Source organism: Gordionus sp. m RMFG-2023, chromosome 2, assembly GCF_954871325.1.
Source record: "Gordionus sp. m RMFG-2023 chromosome 2, tfGorSpeb1-WG-v2, whole genome shotgun sequence".
Classification (NCBI taxonomy): domain Eukaryota; kingdom Metazoa; phylum Nematomorpha; class Gordioida; order Chordodea; family Parachordodidae; genus Gordionus; species Gordionus sp. m RMFG-2023.
This window is the reverse complement of record NC_088776.1, coordinates 5,486,643-5,504,246: the sequence shown is the minus strand read 5'-3', so window position 1 is coordinate 5,504,246 and position 17,604 is coordinate 5,486,643. Positions and strand designations below refer to the sequence as shown.

Genomic DNA, 17,604 nt, shown 5'->3' with positions numbered 1-17,604 from the left:
GTCGAACATATCTATAAACCTATTCAAAAACAAATAAAATAATAACAGCTACAAATAATAAAATATTTAATTTATTATAATACGAATAATAAAATATTCGCGAATAATACTAATATTCGGCTAATTGTTTAAATGACTTGTTTATTCTTAAATGTTATCTACAAATTATTATAATCATTTGCTTTATTCAAATTAAATTTGATTTATTATTTCTTGGAAATTTGCCGTCAAAATTGTTTTGCCTTAAAAATTGTCTTGGCTTGGCATTATAATTAAGATGCATTTTGATTTCATTAATAACTTGATCACATCTTCTTTTTCATCAGATTACTATAAAAATTTTTTCCTGCTAATTAGAAGCGGAATAAAAAAATCACAAATATTCTGTCAATATTTTTCAAATAAATTGTTTAATAATATTTTATCAAATTGAATACAAATAATATATTCTAATATTAGCACGATTATGAATAATGCACTGTTTATTTTTAAATAGGCCTTCGCCATCAAAGGACTAATGATTCTATTCCATCTTGAAATCATAAGTTTACTATAAGAATACTAGGAACAATCATTAATTCACCCTACTTAATATATTAAATCAATAATTCAAAGAAAATACCTATAGCTATGACAATTTGCATAGCATGGATCGGGCATGCAATACCGACAAACCTTACATAAGTGGCGTCACTAGATTTCGAGGGTTCAGCTTTAAAAGAAACTATAAATTTTTTTTCAGAAAATATTTCCTCTCCTTTGGTATTTTCTAAAAAAATGTAAAAATTTCAAGGGGGGGGGGGCACTTTGAATTTGTTTTTAGAGGTCGCCTCCCCCCCCCTATTGACTCTACTGCCTTGCATTAACCCTTATCAGTAACGCCAAGGGGCGCATTGGAGCTTGAGTTCCCTGAAGATTTATACCTAAAAAACCAGGTCATTTCTAAAAAAAATGACATTTTAAAAATATTAGCTAAAAAAAGTTACTTTGAAAATTTTCGCTAGAGGAAGGGTTGAAATTTAATAATTTAAAAAAATGTTTTCTGAGCCCATGAGATAAGGGCAAATGACGTTCCTAGCCTATATCATTTCAGTTTTAGTGGATACAGTGTAATCAAAAAAAATAATAGAATTTGAACCAATTGATGATACATGTACAGAACATGGCTCAAAAATTATGTTTACCATTATATTAATAATATATATAATTTTAAAATTTAAGTGTTTCTGTTTACCTCAAGAATGTCGAAGTAATATTTTTTAAGCCAATAAAATTTTGACAACCTTAAGGAATCGTGTGTAAATTTAAATTCTTTGATTTTATAAAATAATTTATTTATTTAAAATTACAATGAATATAATTTTCTTGTGCTTATATTTAATTTATATATCAATTATTGACGCAAAATCAAAGAATAAATGTGAAGGTTCATTCTTAAGATTATTTTTTATATTACAATTTTTTTTAGTTTGTGTCAAGCTTTTTGAAAATTTTTATTCAATACCTGGTCAAGATTTCTCAAGCAAAGATATTATCAAATCAAATTTAGAGAAGTTTTGTGAATCAATTACAGACAAAAAACAACACAAAATAGTATTCAAATAAAATTGAATTAATATTTAATAAATTTATATTTTTAGTGTGTTAATATTGGTGCAATTGAAAACTCACCTACCTCATTGATGGGTTCTACTACAGGCTATTTATTTGGAAAATATCCCCCTGAACGAATATGTGAATTATTAGGAGCTCTTGATATGGAGATTTGTGAATTGAAATATGGTTTTATTAATGAGATTTATATGCAATTACTTTATATTTTTAAGATCGCCCTGTCGATTGGAATAATTTAAAAAGTATGAGAATTAAAGAACTTAGGAAGATCCTAAATGATTGGAATGAAGCCTGTCATGCCTGTACAGAAAAAATTGAATTTATAAAGAGAATTGAAGAATTAAAACCAAAATATTTCAAAGAATTATGATTGTAAATATATTTTTTAATTCGATACCACAATGTTCTTCGCTTAATATATTCGAAACATACTCGTCATATTAAAATATATATTAGAAAATTTTTATTTATAATGTTTGTAAGTATGATTGAAACAAATGTTAAATAAATATATAATGGTTATCTATTTTATTTTTATACAATAATTCTATAGAAAATTTTTATTAAAAATATTTTAAAATTATGGACATATATAAAGATGCTATACATTTCCGAGGTCTCCTTTATCAATTAATAATGTAATTATAAGATAAATTTGGAGATCTGCTAAGGTGTTGGCTCACTTTAGCCTTGATCTTGTAGGTCTGAGTCTTCAGATTATTTTCTTGAAACTTGGATGATTTGGGAAGGGGTAAGATGTCTGAACTGAACCAATGGATTTAGAAACATCAAAAAAGTTCAATATCCCCACATCAATTCTCATAAATTTGTCATTAATTTATACAATTTCTAAAATCGGTAAGCCAAAAAAATATGAAATAGCAATCTAAATAAACATTTTTTTATACTATTATGGAAATGGACAATATTATAAAAATCACTATTTAGGGCCACTTCCAGATAAGTATTTCTAAAGTAGTTTCCTAGTCATGTTTAAATATTTTTTCTTACAAGTAAAGAATACATTATTGAATTTTTATGCATAATATAAAGTTGGCACTGTTTAATTGCTAATAAAAATTAAAATATTTTGTTTTTTATTAATGATAAAATAGCATCTAATTTGGAGCTCCTGACAAATTTTCTTAAAATATTTTATTATGCAAAATAATTTGATAAATTTTTATATTTAAGTTAAAAAACTTACAGATGAAACATTTGGAAAAACCAACTTGTCTGAATGTTGCCTTAGAGCAATTTATTTTTTCTAAATAGCATATTACCTATAAGACTATTCAATTCTTCTTTCACATATGTTTCATGACAATTAAGAACCTATCATCATTTTGGAAGGATAAATGTTATATCACCTGCATATGCAAGATGATGTACAACTAGCCATGTTCTTATTCTCATGTGGGGTAGCATAGCACACTATGATAGAATACATTACATTGATAATTTCAACAAGATTTTGGAGAAATCCCACAAAACTTTCTAAATAATACATCCTTGAGCCTAGTTAAGACAACCATCTGGTCTTCTCAGGTAGGACCATGGTCTAGACGGAGTGCCATGGTTTTGTCTATAGAATCCATTCTGCAGTTTGGGTTATGCAATGAATCTTTGGTTTGGATTGATAGAAAAATTATACATCCTTTTTTATATTAATAAATATCAAATAGTTAACCCTTCAAGAGGATACAAATTTTATTCAACATAAAATTAGTTCTTGCGATTTTACATGATATGTGGGAACAACAGAGCTACGCTAGGTTTTTCTCATTTCCTCTAATTGGTTTTATTAAAGTAATCAGGGAAGAAAATATGAGAAGCCCTTTATACATTTGTGGGCAAGCCGCACATACTTGTACGCACAATAGTCCGAAGATTATCGTTTAAACGTCTATGAGCTGATTAAGAGGGGAAAGGGCTAAATAAGTACAGCCCACACCCATACCTACTGTCCTAATTTTATCTAATTATGATTGGATAGGGGAAGTCTAGTTTAAGTTAATGTTTAATGAGTCACATTTAAGAAAAATATGTTATTAAATAGGAAAGAAAAATTGAAAAAAAACCTGTACTCTTGAGGTAGTTGAGGGAGAGGAAGGGAATAGTTGTGGGTAAGAGTAAAGTGACGGATAGGGGATTTCATCTTAGGCACCTAGATTTTACCTTAAGAAGCTTTTTGATAGATTTTTAATTGTTGTTCAGTCTAGTGAACTGTTACCAATTTCTGTTCAGGTCAGCGACATCTTTCAGTACCCGGTGAAACCATAATGTCTTGTATCTGCTGTATGACTTACCTTTGCAGGTAAAGAGCCAATTTAAAGCATCATGAACCAAATTGCAGTTGGGGTGTCTCAGAATGTGAGCTAAGAAATTAATTCGTTTTTTCTATAGTATGACATGGAAAGGAGTATGTTTTGATAGTTTCCATAATTCATTCGATTCTAGGGTAGAGAACTCCTTTTATAATTCTTAAGCACTTATTAATAAACGTCTCAAGTATCCTGTTGTCGCTAATTTCCCAAGTTTCGCAGCCGTATAACAGTATAGGGATCACAAAGGAATTAAGGATTCGTAATCTTGTGAAGGCCGGTATCTCCCTTATCTCCCAAAGCTTGAAGTACTTATAGAAGGCTATTCTAGATTTTTGTATCCTTAATTTAAGTGCTTCCTTACAGACCCCTCTATTGTTCAAGGTAGGTAATTCCGGATATTTAATTTTGGTAACTATCTTAATGACTTCTGATTCAATAACAATACTCTTACGGGAGGTGTGTGTCTTAGAGGTCTGCAAAGGAATTTCGCAGCCCGAGCCCGCCGAGCTCGAATTAAAAAACTTTTTTGTCCGAGCCCGACCGGAGCACACATTTTTTACTCCAACCCGACATGAGCCCCAATAAAATTTTACAATTTGAGTTTGAATATTATAATAAGCAAAAAAAAATTATGTGTATTTATTCATCACCACCTTAAATAAAAGTTTATTTGACGGCCATAATCTAATCAAGATATATATATTAAGTTGCATTTTATTTAATTTGTAAAAAATATTATAAAAAAGTTAAAATACATTCGAATCTAAAAACTATAAAAATTTAACCATATTTTCATATATTTGTTATCAGTACATCGACCCTTTTTCATATATGCGTTTAATTTTGGAAATAATTTATTGCGTATACCATGAACAGCGTCTATTAAATTTCTAGAAATTGTCGTGAAATTTGGAATGATGCTTTTAACATCAATATTTCCATATATTGAGTTAATTTTGGCAAATTATTGGCAAAAATCAACAAAGCCTTTAAGCATCAAATGATCTTAAATCACGTCCACAAATCATGATCCTTTTTTAATTTTGGCACAAATTTTGAGTTTTATGGGATCAGTACCAAAAAGGCTAACAATTGTTAATTGAGTCTTTTTACTCTCTATTTTAAATATGCATTTATGCCATTTTAGTTGATTTATACCTAAAGTAATTTCATAATATCATTAATTTTATGTATGTGTTATAGAATTATAAATGGCAAAAATTGCAACTTACATAATTAAGTTTTTCTTTGTTTTCATCATATATAAATGAATACGTTTTCCAGACCGCAGATTTTCCATTGGCATTTAGCCTTACTTCATATTCATTTCTCTTAATCTTTCCACTTTTTTGAATTTGGCATAATCTTACCACTTTTTTAATTTGGTATCCACTGAAATAATTTTTATAATATGAAAATATGAGGCTATTTAATTAAATAGATATTAGTAAAATATATTTTATTTAACTTGATAGAATATGATGAAAGTAAAGTATATAATAATATCGCTAACTATGCAATGCAATGTAACAAAATGTAATCACATAAAAAAAATAGTTTGGGATATGGTTGTTATATAAATTATAAAATAATAATTGAAAATTATATGTTTATCTGTTTTATATTTTAAGAATAAAATGTAATAAAAAAAATATGATATAGTTTTATAATTGTCATTATGAATTATAATGATAATTTAGGATATTTATATAATTATTTTTTTCGGGTCGGATCGGGTTTCGGGTGGGACAGCTCTTACAACCAGACCCGAGCCCATAAAATATTTTTTAATGTCCGAACACGACCCGAGCCCGTGACTCGGGTCGGGCTACGGACAGCCCGTGCAGTTCTCTAGTGTATCTACCTAAAAGGATGAGGGTTTTCTTAAAATTTATTTCCAGCCCCAACTTTAAAACTTACAGATTTCAGTTGGATAAGATTATAAGTTTCTTCAAGGTCTTTGATAATAATTACTACATCATCCGGATAGGATATTATCCTTTCTCTAAATGGTATATTGTTTGGAAATGAGTTAAGTTCCCGTAGATTGGCAGAATCTATCTTTGAAATTTGTTCATTACTATGTTAAAGAGAATTGGGGAAAGGGCACAGCCTTGTTTTATTCCTTTCTTAATATTAAAAGATGGAGAGGTTTTGTCTAGTCTGCAGGAGGTAGTAAGATGTTATAGTGGTTTCTTAAAATCTTAATTAAGTTTGTATCAACCCCAACCTCTAATAGTATTTTCCAGAGAGCATCATGATTAACATTATCAAACGCCCGTTTAAAATCAATAAACGTAAAGAGTTAATAGTAAGAAATGGCTCCATGATATTTTTACCTGGGCGATAAGCACAAATATATTTTGCGAAGATTTGTGACGTTTGTAGAATAAGAATCTTGAGGAAAGCCAAAAAGATCTTGGATGCGGTCGAAGTGTGTGCTCTTGCCCTATTATTGAGGAATTTATTAGGGTTTGAGGTTTTCGGGAAGTTGCAAAGGTAAAATTTCAGCCCTTAGGTGTCATCCCAGAAGACCAAATTATATTGAAGATGATTAGCAGGAAACGTGGTACAGCATTTAAAGTCGCTGTAAGATGTTCCCCAGTGATTTTATCTGGGCCAGGAGCCTTTTGAGTTTCCTAAAAGTAGAGATTTCAGTTAATGAAAATTGTGAGGTAGTTTGAGGTGTAGATTGTTGGTCAGATAATATTATAGCTGGTTTCCTTGATTCAAAAATATTCAGGTAGTAATCTAACCATAGTGCCATCTGATCGTCTTGGTCAATTATGACTTTATTATTCTCCAATCGAATGGAAGGAAGTTTTTTGGATAAATTTGTTCATATAACCATAATAACCTTGTGCGTACTAGGAAAAGACACATTATACAGCATACCCAATATTTTCAATTATCTAACTATCACCCGGACATATACTTGAAAATGATTATTCGAGTCGAATACAATTAGTTTTTTAAAAAAAATATACGGTCGAATAAGAATTTGAAAACTTTAGCTGAACAGCAACACAATTTACTAAATCGGCATTAACGACAAATGTACCCAATCTTAAAAGAGGGTTGTGAGATTAAAATAACTCGATACTAAATAAAAGTAAATAGTATCACGCTACTTTAATAACTGGCATATAAAGTTCCTGGGATAGGAAATAAAAATGAAGCTAAAAGTTGGAACAAAAGTCATAAATAATTTTTTTTAAAAAATGATACAAGTTTTATTGTATTATGTGAATTGTTTTTAAAAAAAATTAATAACCCAACACAAAACGGCTATTTTTATCCATAGATGAAACTTGATTAATAATTTTATTTATAATCAAATAGAAAATATTATAAATATAAAATAAATAATAATGATGAATTATTAGCTTTCAAGCCATCGAACTTTCATCTTCGCTGCTAAATGCCGTAATATCTTGATTAACCGCTTCTTCTAGTAAATCTTTGAGACCAGTAAACTCCTCCAGGAAAGTACTTTGAGAATCGAACACCTTAGTTAAAAATTCGTATTTCTGCTCCGATCGATAGATATTTAGTACCTTTTTTTTAAATATGATAATTATTTATTTTTGAAAGCGTGATTGATGGCCATTTTTAGGTAAACAGCTAGATTTTTAAAAATGGCTAACCCGATTATTTAGCCAAAAATGTATTTCACAAGCCTGAAGATTATGTTCATAGATGGTAGAAAGGTTTGGATATCTAGCATCGAAATCTAGAGGCTTGCGTATTATTTTTTCAGACTAGTCAACAGGCGGAACGGGGAGACAGTACAATTTGTCTAATATGATCATAATTGAGGTCATTCGTTTAATTATGTTTATCTTAACTTAACCAGAGTTCGAAACCGTCAACTAAAGAAAAAGGATTCCGGTTATAATATTTTTCTAAATGCCGTCCAAAAAGTTCTCATAATTTTTATCTGAGTTCAAATATCCGCTCAAACTCTGCTGCTAAAACATTGGAAAATTTCAAAAAAAATGTGTAAACACAATTCTTTCTTTCTTTCCTTCATAAACTTCCTAAAAATGTATCACTAAAGAAAGTTTCAACTTTATGTAATAATACCTTACATATAAATTAGTTGGGAGTTTTCTGGCCCCTAAATATTTAATAAGAAGGATTTTGGATTCCAGTTCTGAGACTCGGGTTTGGGTTCTAAACTTTGACCTTATACTTTACGGGGTTTTGATGATGATTTTGGACAAGTTGCCACTTACCAATAATGCGATTAATTATAAACGAAAATAACCTTATCTGAACATGCGGTGCATTTATCGAAGGCAAGGGTTAACGGGTGTATGGTGGAAAAATTGGACAAAAATCCTCTAATCTGGTGAGGCACGATACCTAAACAAGATTCTATATTACTATTTGGTTCGGTATTGTAGGAGTTTAGCAACGATGGATTAGCGTTAGATATAGCGGGGGCGTTTATCCTTTTGTACATTTATTATAAAATATGTTTTAAAAAAACCCCGATTTATTTCTAGCCTTAGATTGATTATATGTCAAATCAGCGAAACCTTTTCCGCAAAACGCATAACCTTAAATGCATGGTCCGAGGGAATATTATCGAGAAAAACATATATTACCGTGGAATGTATTACAGCCAATGCATTTGCGTGAATTAACGATATCTTTTCAGCAAAATGGTAGGGATGATTAAAGTCCGGGTCTATGATGAGATACTAATATGACATTTTAGCCTCCCCACCCTCATGGATTTAAATAAAAACCGTTTACGATATATTTGGAAATTAATCATTGCAAATCAAGTTATATTTTTCAGTGTGCCCTTTTTCAGAAGAGTTAGGGTAGCAGAAAAACTAATTTTCTTTGAATAGCAAATTATATAGAACATTTTAAAGCTTTGATTTGGCTAACACAAACATGTTAATTATTATATTTAAATAAAACCTAAATATATATAGTATAAGAATAGGGAACAAAAACACTACAAAATTTATCTATTTTTAAACGAATACAGTTAAAATTGGGATTTATTTTGTTATAACCGTAAGTGAATTTTGGGGAGTTTGTTTTTCCAATCGGATGCCCTTCCCGACATCATTCTTTAAATGATTTTTACATCCCGTCGAAGAAAACGCTGATTATATTCTACCTCAGGCCACAGGAAACCTTTTTAAACTACATTAGCCGCCCGGAGAAGTTGACAAATTTCCACCACATTGAGGAAGAAGGTAGCATTTTGAAAGGCGAGAAAGAATTGATATAGCAGCAATTGGAGTTGTAATGGAAATAATAATTGAGATGGTATGGGCACGTTGAACGAAAGATAATTGGATTGAGGGATTTAATTCGTTGGAAAATGGGATCAAGGCTTCGAGGAAGACCTACGTGGGACTTAAACGAAAAGGATAATGGGTGACATGTGGCATGAAAACAATAATGGTTGTAACAATTAACGACCCCCAAGACCATAAAAAGGTGGAGAAAAGAAATCAGAGGGGAAACTGACCTGCCTGGGTAATTTTGAAAAACTGCCAATAAACGATAAAGAAGGAGAAACTCGGGATTTAACATTTCCCACAGATAACATAAATGTTAATCCTTAAATGCGGGAAAACGAAAAAACTGCGAACATTCCTTATTATATAGGATTTATAATAGCAAAGATTTTAGGTTAAAAAAAAGGAAAATGTAAAATATGTGAATGTTAAATCTGATAATGGGTTTGTATTTTAAAAGATAGGAAGGTATTTAAAGAAGTTAAAGACGATGTAAGCCTCTTTTGTTTTACATGTAAATAAAAATTGCGAAAAAAAATAAATAATCGAGGACGATATCGCTATCGCTAAACGATTAGCGGAATTTCAGGCCCACGCCAGGAAACCCTCAAAGCGTTTTGCGAAATCTTCAAAAATTCACCAATGTATTTTATATTTCTTAAAAAAATGAATTTAAAGGTTCAACCCCATGGAGTGCTGGATGATGGAGAGCAACAATTCAACCGAAAACCCGGTGGCCATAAATGACAGACCGGGTCTAGTGACAGTGCATTGCTGATCTAAGCTTCTATCGTGGGTCGTATCGTTGGGGGCTATTATATCGTTGCAAAAGTAACAGCCCAGTTTTTCGCCTGATACTGGTTCAAAGCTTCCACCTGAAAAGTGTAAAACGAAAAATAAATTAAAAGGGGTTCAATAATTAGAATGACGAGATTCCTAAAATCCATCTTTTTAAAGTTTTTTAAAAAATCTTAATTTAATAAATTATTTAAATTTCCGAGATAATTCCCCAAAAAATAATTTTTTTAAACTTCCGGTCCCACCTGAAATCCAAATATTTTTTATATATGGACGGGCCAGAATTTCGCATATTTTTTTTTTAAAGTTCAGAATTATGATGAAAACTGTCAAAGGCCGCGCCAAAAGGCAAATTTATTAATGAGTATATTAGGATGTGAAATGACGATAATCAGGTTCTTTAAAAATATAATTAATCATTCGTTTTTTAAAAATTATTATCGTTATAAAAGTTCAGAAAGATAAATAGTAGCTCTTAAGCCTCATCACATTCAGTTTTTTTATTAAATGTAAAATAGGACAAGTTGAGCCTGATAGAAATTTGAATGGTGAAACAAAGGTTAGAAGCACTTAAAAGATCAATTTTAATGTAATGCGAGATTGACCCTTTGATACTTAGGTTATGGGAAAACGTTTAAATCATGACGAAAAAAAAAATGGAGATTTTTGGGATAAATATTTCCGGGAATCTAATTTCAGTTATATTTTGTGTTACCGGTGTTTACAGAAGAGTTATATACCGTTTCGCAAATATAACAAGCGTATATATAGAATCATTATTAAGTGCTATCAGTGTCACATATAAAGATAGCAATAATAATAAAAAATGGTGACAAATAGGCGAAGTTAATTCTCTAGAATATTCATTAATTAGAGACTGTTTAACCATACATTCACAGCTAGCGCTGCGGTGAAGTATATAAAAATTAGCAGCGAATTCGTGATAAAATGAGGGGTAAATCAGTAGACTTAGAAATGAATGCTGAAGGTTCGGTCGTAGAAAAATTAATTTTGCGTGTAAAATAATAATAATAATAATAAAAACCTGTATTAGGTGAAAGCCCCGGACAATTATCACTAGTGTAATTATCGGCGTTGATCTGGCCAAATTTTTCGGTGAGATTTTCGACATTTTCATCAGAAATTTTCTGCGTCCTGCTTCCTTGTCTCATAATCAGGTATGAGTCTAACCCTAGAGCTGCGGTTATAACAATCTTTATTTATAAAGAAAAAATAATAATATCTTTGATTTTTATGTAAGAAAAAAAATGAACTCATGTACAAGATAAAATACTGTATATGAAATAGTACAAATATTATTTTATTACCCCTACTACCCCTCTCAAACAAATAAGCAAACTTTTTAGGTTATAACTTTATACGATAAGCCTATCTCTATATACATAATTTAGTTCCTTCTTTCTATTAAACTTTACATAAACAGCCATTTAAATGTGGTTTTGAAGTCACGTGGAAGAGTCGGTATAACGATAAAACTCTACTTCTAATTTTATGGGTTTTGAGGAATAGATTATTATATTATATATCAAGTCAATATATCGTATTTTATAGCATTGCATTAAACATTATTTTTTCGTTACTTTGCAAAAAAAAATGCCGTTACATTTCAAAAAAAAGGAACGAAAAAGGAACACCGTTACAAATGGCGTTAGTACTCATTTATATACAAGTGTACCAAAAATACTTTAAACTTTGAACCTTTTCCATTATGGCTCCTATAACGCTGGGCAACCACCTACTTTCTCGCGTATCGGTCAACAAGAAGATAGCATCGTGGGCCTGAATCAAAGTTTCCAATAATTTCACGTCTTTAAATTTGTCGTAAGGTTCGGTTAAATTTTCGTTGTCATTCAAAGGAGAGCTCAGCATGGGTGACGCAGTTGAAGATAAGGGGTGACCCGGGCATGGCACGGTCATGTTATAACCTTCGCTACTCTGATATTCAAAAAACGCAATTATAGACCCGTATTTCTTTCTCACTCTCTCTCTTCCTTTTCTTTCTAAAGACATAGGGCCCGGGTTATAAAAACATAATTTATTATCCGACTCGGTCCGGGTTTGGTATTCTTATCTTGCCCAGATTTTGTAATCGTTATTTTGGCAGACATTTTTACAGGGTCCTTATAAATAATATTTAAATATAATATTCGAATTAAAACACCAAGGAAATTCTTACAGCTTTAGGAAATATTTTTTTAATGGTTCGAGCCGCTATGATAGCTTTTCCCGTATTACGATCGATGGCTTCATTATCTCCACCCATCAGCTTCCCGGAACAGGATAACGCGTCGTCAAAGGTATAAAGCGATTGGCGAGTCGGGTTCGAATAAGAAACGGTACCGTTGTCGATAAAAGTTATATGATTAATGCCCCAGGCCTTATTTTTTTTAATTTTTATGGAACAGCTGATTAGGCCGTGATGGCCCTAACTCGGAAAATGAAGTATAATTATCTAGAATTTTTGATTCCTCTTTAATTTGGATAATTAAGTATATACTGATAATTTTTTTGTTAAAAATGGCGCTCCTCCTAAAAATATTGAAGCAGATGGAGATTAGGGCACCCTAGGTAATCAAAGAATTCAGAGTATCCAACTTAACCGCGAAACTGATATCAACTATTATATCGAATCGTTATAAAAATATTTTGAAAGGAGTTAACTGACAGATTACAAATACTTGTCAAACATTGGTTTAATATGGTTCTTGAAATTATAATTTATTTTAAATTGGGGAAAATAAAATAAAGTTAAAATTTTGAGCAGAAAAAAAAAATTTCTGTGAAGATGATTAAAAATTGAAGAATTCTTTTAGGAAGATCAATTTAAATTGCTATTTCAAACGTGAAGGATTTTTTTTGCGCATAAAGATTAGTGTTGTTAAAAAACTTTATTTGGGTCGATTTATAAGCAAAAATAATATTATGTAATCATCGAAATTTGGCAAATAGAGGTCCAGACCCTGCCACACCTACTCGAGCATCTCCAGGTTTAACATAACATTATTTTGGCTAAAATTATAATCGGGCTTTTTAGACAACACTAATAAAAAATTACAAAAAAAATTTACGGGATTTTTTAACATCACTACCTAAAAACACCTCTAGACACGAATTTTGACAATAGTTTAATTGTTAAAATCAAATTGAAAATTATTAAGCTCAAGCTTTCATGAAAGATAAATATTATACACAGCATATATATATTATGCTATGATTTTTTTTTTCAGTACAAATAATTATATGTTTTTTTTAAAGTTTTATATTAAAAAAAATCGTAATAAATATAAATAACGATAGGGTCATTCCATGTCAAATCAATCACTTTTCGGCCGACCCCTAATTTTGTTTATGATCTAATGTTAACATATCAGCCTACAACTTTTTATCGAGATTGATAAGGGGTCGGCCGAAAATCTTGATTTTTTTTCTCATTTGACATGGAATGACCCGATATGAATTTATATACTGAAAATTTTTTTAAAAAAAAGGTGTTAAAATTTTATTCTAAACCCTGGACTGAAATTGAATTTCAAAACCTAATCGGTAAAAAATATTTATCAATTATTATTTCGATTACTAAAAGGCATCTAGCAATATTACAGCCTAACGTGCCAGCACCAATCAATAAGCATTTGGTGCCAAAAACTTTATCCAAGTTTAGCTCGGGCATGGCCCGCCACTTCATGAGTCTTATATTGAGTTTAGATGCGGTTTCCGATATTTCTGACGGGTCCAAAATAGGGGATAAATCGAGATGTCTTGGTTCTAATCTACCCTTTGCATCAGTCTCGTATCCTACAAAGCGCAATTCGTCACTGAGAATCAAGGAGGATAGATGAAAGACGTATTTAAAGGTAAAAAATGTGGAAGCCTGGCCCAAGGAATAAGAATGTGTTTGATTTGAAGGTTGTGGATATACATTTGGAGTTAACTTAAAGCTTACTATGTTTATATCTATAGGATTTAGTGGGTATTTTTTTGTGTCTTGGTTTTCTGAATGTTTAAAAAAATTATCCAATCTAATTTTGATGAGTGATATGAGATTTCTCATACTCCAACCTGGATAATAATAAATTTTGTGCTGTTTATCAATATTTTCATTAGAATGACTTTCATTGGGTATGGTACATGGATCAGTCATTCCAAACCATATATTTTCACCAAAAATTGTATTTATCTCAGAATTGACAAGAGTTTTGGTAAGATTTAAGAAAAAAAGTTCTATAGAACTTATACTAAATTCTTTATCGATTTGATTATCAATATCTTTATTAAAATGTGGACTATTTATGTTTCTATGAATCACAAAACAATTAATATTACGATCACCTAAAATTAAATATAAAAATTTGTCCTAGGAATATAAATAAAAAATTTACTAGAATCATTTTTAACAGTTTCAAGCCACTTAAAGTATTCACATTCAATTCTTTTAATCTAAAATAGGTTTATCAGCAATGATAGGTGATTATTTTTACATGATTCTCTGATAATAAAGATGCTAAAAGAATGGGTTGTTTAATTATATGGAAATTTTTGGGATAGGTTATAGCTGGAAAAGCTAACCAATAATAATATTTAAATTTTTTTACATCCTATGTTATAAATATATAGAAAATACCACCAAATATGTAAATACTGCAAAGCAGAGTATAAAAAAAGAATACAATTTTTTTATATTTATCACCCCATCACCATCCATTAATTCATATATCTAAATTAAATAATAAATTACTGTTAAATTTTAAACTTTGTACTTTTTTCCCATAATAAGTTAATAATTCTTTTTTATTTTCATTCAAAAACCCTTCATAAGTATTTTTAATGATTAGTTTACCATTAAAAATTAATTTTGTTTTATTAACATTTGTATGCCTATTTATTTATATATATATTATGGAAGATATTGTTTAAGAACTTATCAAAAGAGCTACCATCGAGATTTACAATGCTCGGCATATTGATTTGTGAACCTATTATATTGATATTATTCATCATGTTATATTATCAATACATATATCCATATATCCATTGATACTAACTTCTGTTTCATCCAATTTTAATTTTTCTATCTTGAGCTCATTTAATCTTATCCAGAAAGATACATCTATTACTGATTTTAATGGGATAAATTTTAAATCCATTCTTCAAAATCATATGATTTTATGAATGAATAAAACAACATAAACAAATACCATATGTTATTTTGTGCTATAAATAAATCGGTAATTAAACATCAAAATATTAAATACTAATTAATTTAAACTAGGGATATATTTTCGAGGAAAGTGGGAATCCCCCCCAACTAATTTAATTTTGTTTTTTAGCCCCTTTCAAAAATTAGAGATAGGGCAGAGCCCCCCCCTTTTTGCCATAAAATTTATATCTTTTTAAAAGTGTTAAATTCAAATCCCTAGACAAAATTTCCAGGATAAAGGTTTTAAAAAAAAATTTTTGAAAATTTTATTCATATTATAAATTAAAACTAAAATAAAGGCTAATAAAAAAAGTGCTAGTTGGAGTAGAAAATCCAATAAAATTAGCAATGGCTGTTTTTTAAATTATTTTTAATGGCACTGACTCCGCGTTTTTTTTAAATTTTGGATATTATCATAAATGAATTAAAAAACTGATTTTGCCCCCCCCCCCCCTTCTTAAAATTCTGATATGTCATAAACCATTTATTTAAGATTATAATTTCCTTGATCCAATTGAAGATTATGATTTAAAATGTTTATATTTTTACATTACAATCTAACACACGAACTGAATTATAAATCATTAACATATTTAAAAATTGATACCCAACGATATATTTCCTTGCATATCTAAATCCTTTAAAATTGAGCTAACTATACCAAGTTTAGTTTTCGACTTAATATTAAAACATACATTTGATCAACAATGGAACAGGAATAATTAAATTTATTGCCTCTATTGAACATTGAAAAACATATTATAAATAATATTTCTATTGATTAAATAATAGACAAATACACCAAAATGACAAATGAGCATAGTGAATTTATTTTATCTGACAAATAATTTCTATATAATATTTTATATTTCAATACATTTTTTATATTATATAGTTAATATTTATAATACTTTAATAAAAATATTTTTTAATTCATAATCGACAATATTTAAACTAATTTGGTATTATAATAAATACTACATATATCCATAAATGTTGTTACCTAGTAATAAATAAATATTTTGAGTCATAATATATTATCTTAGCATATCAGCCAATTATAAAACCCTCCCTTAGGTAAATAGTTTAAAATTAAGTGATTTCAAATCAACATGGATTTCATATACCAATACAACATATATATGGAATAATTGGAAAAATATGTTAATACTAGTTTATAGTTTGCAATTCTCTATAGGTTTTAAGATACTCTTAAAAGATTCATCTCAATTTTTAGATGTGCACATATAAAATAACAGTTTTAAAATATAAGTATACTATTACTCATATCATTTGGCCTAGGCATATTTTATTTTATTATTTTTTACAAGGGGAGGTTATAAAATTTTTTTAATCATTATTTTTTATTTTAAATAATTTTTGAACAAGATAAATCATAATAAATATATCATAATCATAGACTTGAATTCATTTCCTGAGAAATGATAATTGAACATTTAATAAATTTTGAAAATAAAAGATATTGCAAGGATTTTATTCATAATAAAATAATTACAAATGTTATAAATAGCGTATAAATTTTGTCTTATACAAAGGTATTGGGATGTTTATATTAGAAGAAATAGCCTTAAACGCATCCATTTTTTTTTGAAATTTTTGCCTTAACTAGGCTATGCAATTTATATATATACTCGAATACAGGAATTTATTATACAATTATCAAAGAATATAAATACAATTAACAAAATATATGGTGGATAGCAAATCATATTTGTTTCTAAAAGCTTTCCCTCATCTTATCTTTGGAAAAATTGGGGGGGGGGGGGGGTATTGTTTTAATCATCTCTCAATAAGAATTTATTAACTGTTGAAAATGGTTCATATCCTTATTCGTTGATCTAGACAAATTTGAGAAATATTTTGTGGAAGAAAAGAATATATGGGGGTTTGTTATTAAAGACGAAAAGCATTATTTAAAATTTTCCATATTTGAAATAGATTTAGCCTTATGGTTCTGCATTTTAATCAAAATAGTCAGTAATTTATATATACTATATAGTAATTTTTTTAAAATATCGCTCAGAATTATAATTTTTTTTTGAGAGAAATTTATTAATTTAATCGTGTAAGGACTTCATCATTGAATAATAATCGATAAAATACATAAATCTTGCTTTAAGCATTTCTTCCAAATAATTTTGTTTTTTTAAAAAAAGAAGATTTTCTTGGATCAAAAATCTTTATAAAACCCTACATTATTCAAAAACCTTTATGGGCAGGGCCGGTCCATGGGCCCTAGATAAATTTTTTAGGGTGTTCCAAAACCCAGAATCTTTAGGATCAAGAAACCAAACTCCCTCTTTCTATTGGAGGTTATCTTTTATGTAACCTATGAAAGAGGGATTCGATTATAAAA

The 17,604-nt window shown here is 29.3% G+C and overlaps 2 protein-coding genes across 3 annotated transcripts; one reads left to right on the top strand and one right to left on the bottom strand.

The window, feature by feature from the left end:
• Positions 1-1,286: 1,286 nt before the first annotated feature.
• Positions 1,287-2,102, top strand: LOC135924888 (mesencephalic astrocyte-derived neurotrophic factor homolog). Its single transcript, XM_065460014.1, has 4 exons — positions 1,287-1,426; positions 1,469-1,593; positions 1,641-1,782; positions 1,827-2,102. The coding sequence occupies exons 1-4, from the start codon at positions 1,351-1,353 to the stop codon at positions 1,982-1,984; spliced, it is 501 nt and encodes a 166-aa protein (XP_065316086.1). The 5' UTR covers positions 1,287-1,350; the 3' UTR covers positions 1,985-2,102.
• A 5,135-nt stretch (positions 2,103-7,237) lies between these two features.
• On the bottom strand, positions 7,238-14,272 carry LOC135923103 (ubiquitin-like modifier-activating enzyme ATG7). 2 transcript variants are annotated; one of them, XM_065457673.1, is made up of 7 exons: positions 13,608-14,268; positions 12,207-12,407; positions 11,729-11,965; positions 11,055-11,223; positions 9,897-10,086; positions 8,212-8,398; positions 7,241-7,498 (listed from the first exon to the last, which is right to left on the bottom strand). In XM_065457673.1, the coding sequence occupies exons 1-7, from the start codon at positions 14,169-14,171 to the stop codon at positions 7,331-7,333; spliced, it is 1,716 nt and encodes a 571-aa protein (XP_065313745.1). In that variant the 5' UTR covers positions 14,172-14,268; the 3' UTR covers positions 7,241-7,330. The 2 variants fall into 2 exon arrangements, with proteins under 2 accessions (XP_065313746.1, XP_065313745.1); XM_065457674.1 differs by lacking the exon at positions 12,207-12,407 and having other exon boundaries at positions 7,238-7,498; positions 13,608-14,272.
• Between the last annotated feature and the right edge of the window lie 3,332 nt (positions 14,273-17,604).

Excerpts from the sequence above, each read along its gene's own strand:
- LOC135924888 (XM_065460014.1), top strand. The coding sequence starts at position 1,351 with ATGAATATAATTTTCTTGTGCTTATATTTAATTTATATATCAATTATT. Across the intron at positions 1,594-1,640 it reads ACAAAAAACAACACAAAATA|TGTGTTAATATTGGTGCAAT; the intron begins GTATTCAAATAA and ends TTATATTTTTAG. Across the intron at positions 1,783-1,826 it reads GATTTGTGAATTGAAATATG|ATCGCCCTGTCGATTGGAAT; the intron begins GTTTTATTAATG and ends TATATTTTTAAG.
- LOC135923103 (XM_065457673.1), bottom strand. The coding sequence starts at position 14,171 with ATGACTGATCCATGTACCATACCCAATGAAAGTCATTCTAATGAAAAT. Across the intron at positions 8,399-9,896 it reads ATCATCCAGCACTCCATGGG|GATAAACGCCCCCGCTATAT; the intron begins GTTGAACCTTTA and ends AATGTACAAAAG. Across the intron at positions 7,499-8,211 it reads GCACCGCATGTTCAGATAAG|GTACTAAATATCTATCGATC; the intron begins GTTATTTTCGTT and ends TTTAAAAAAAAG.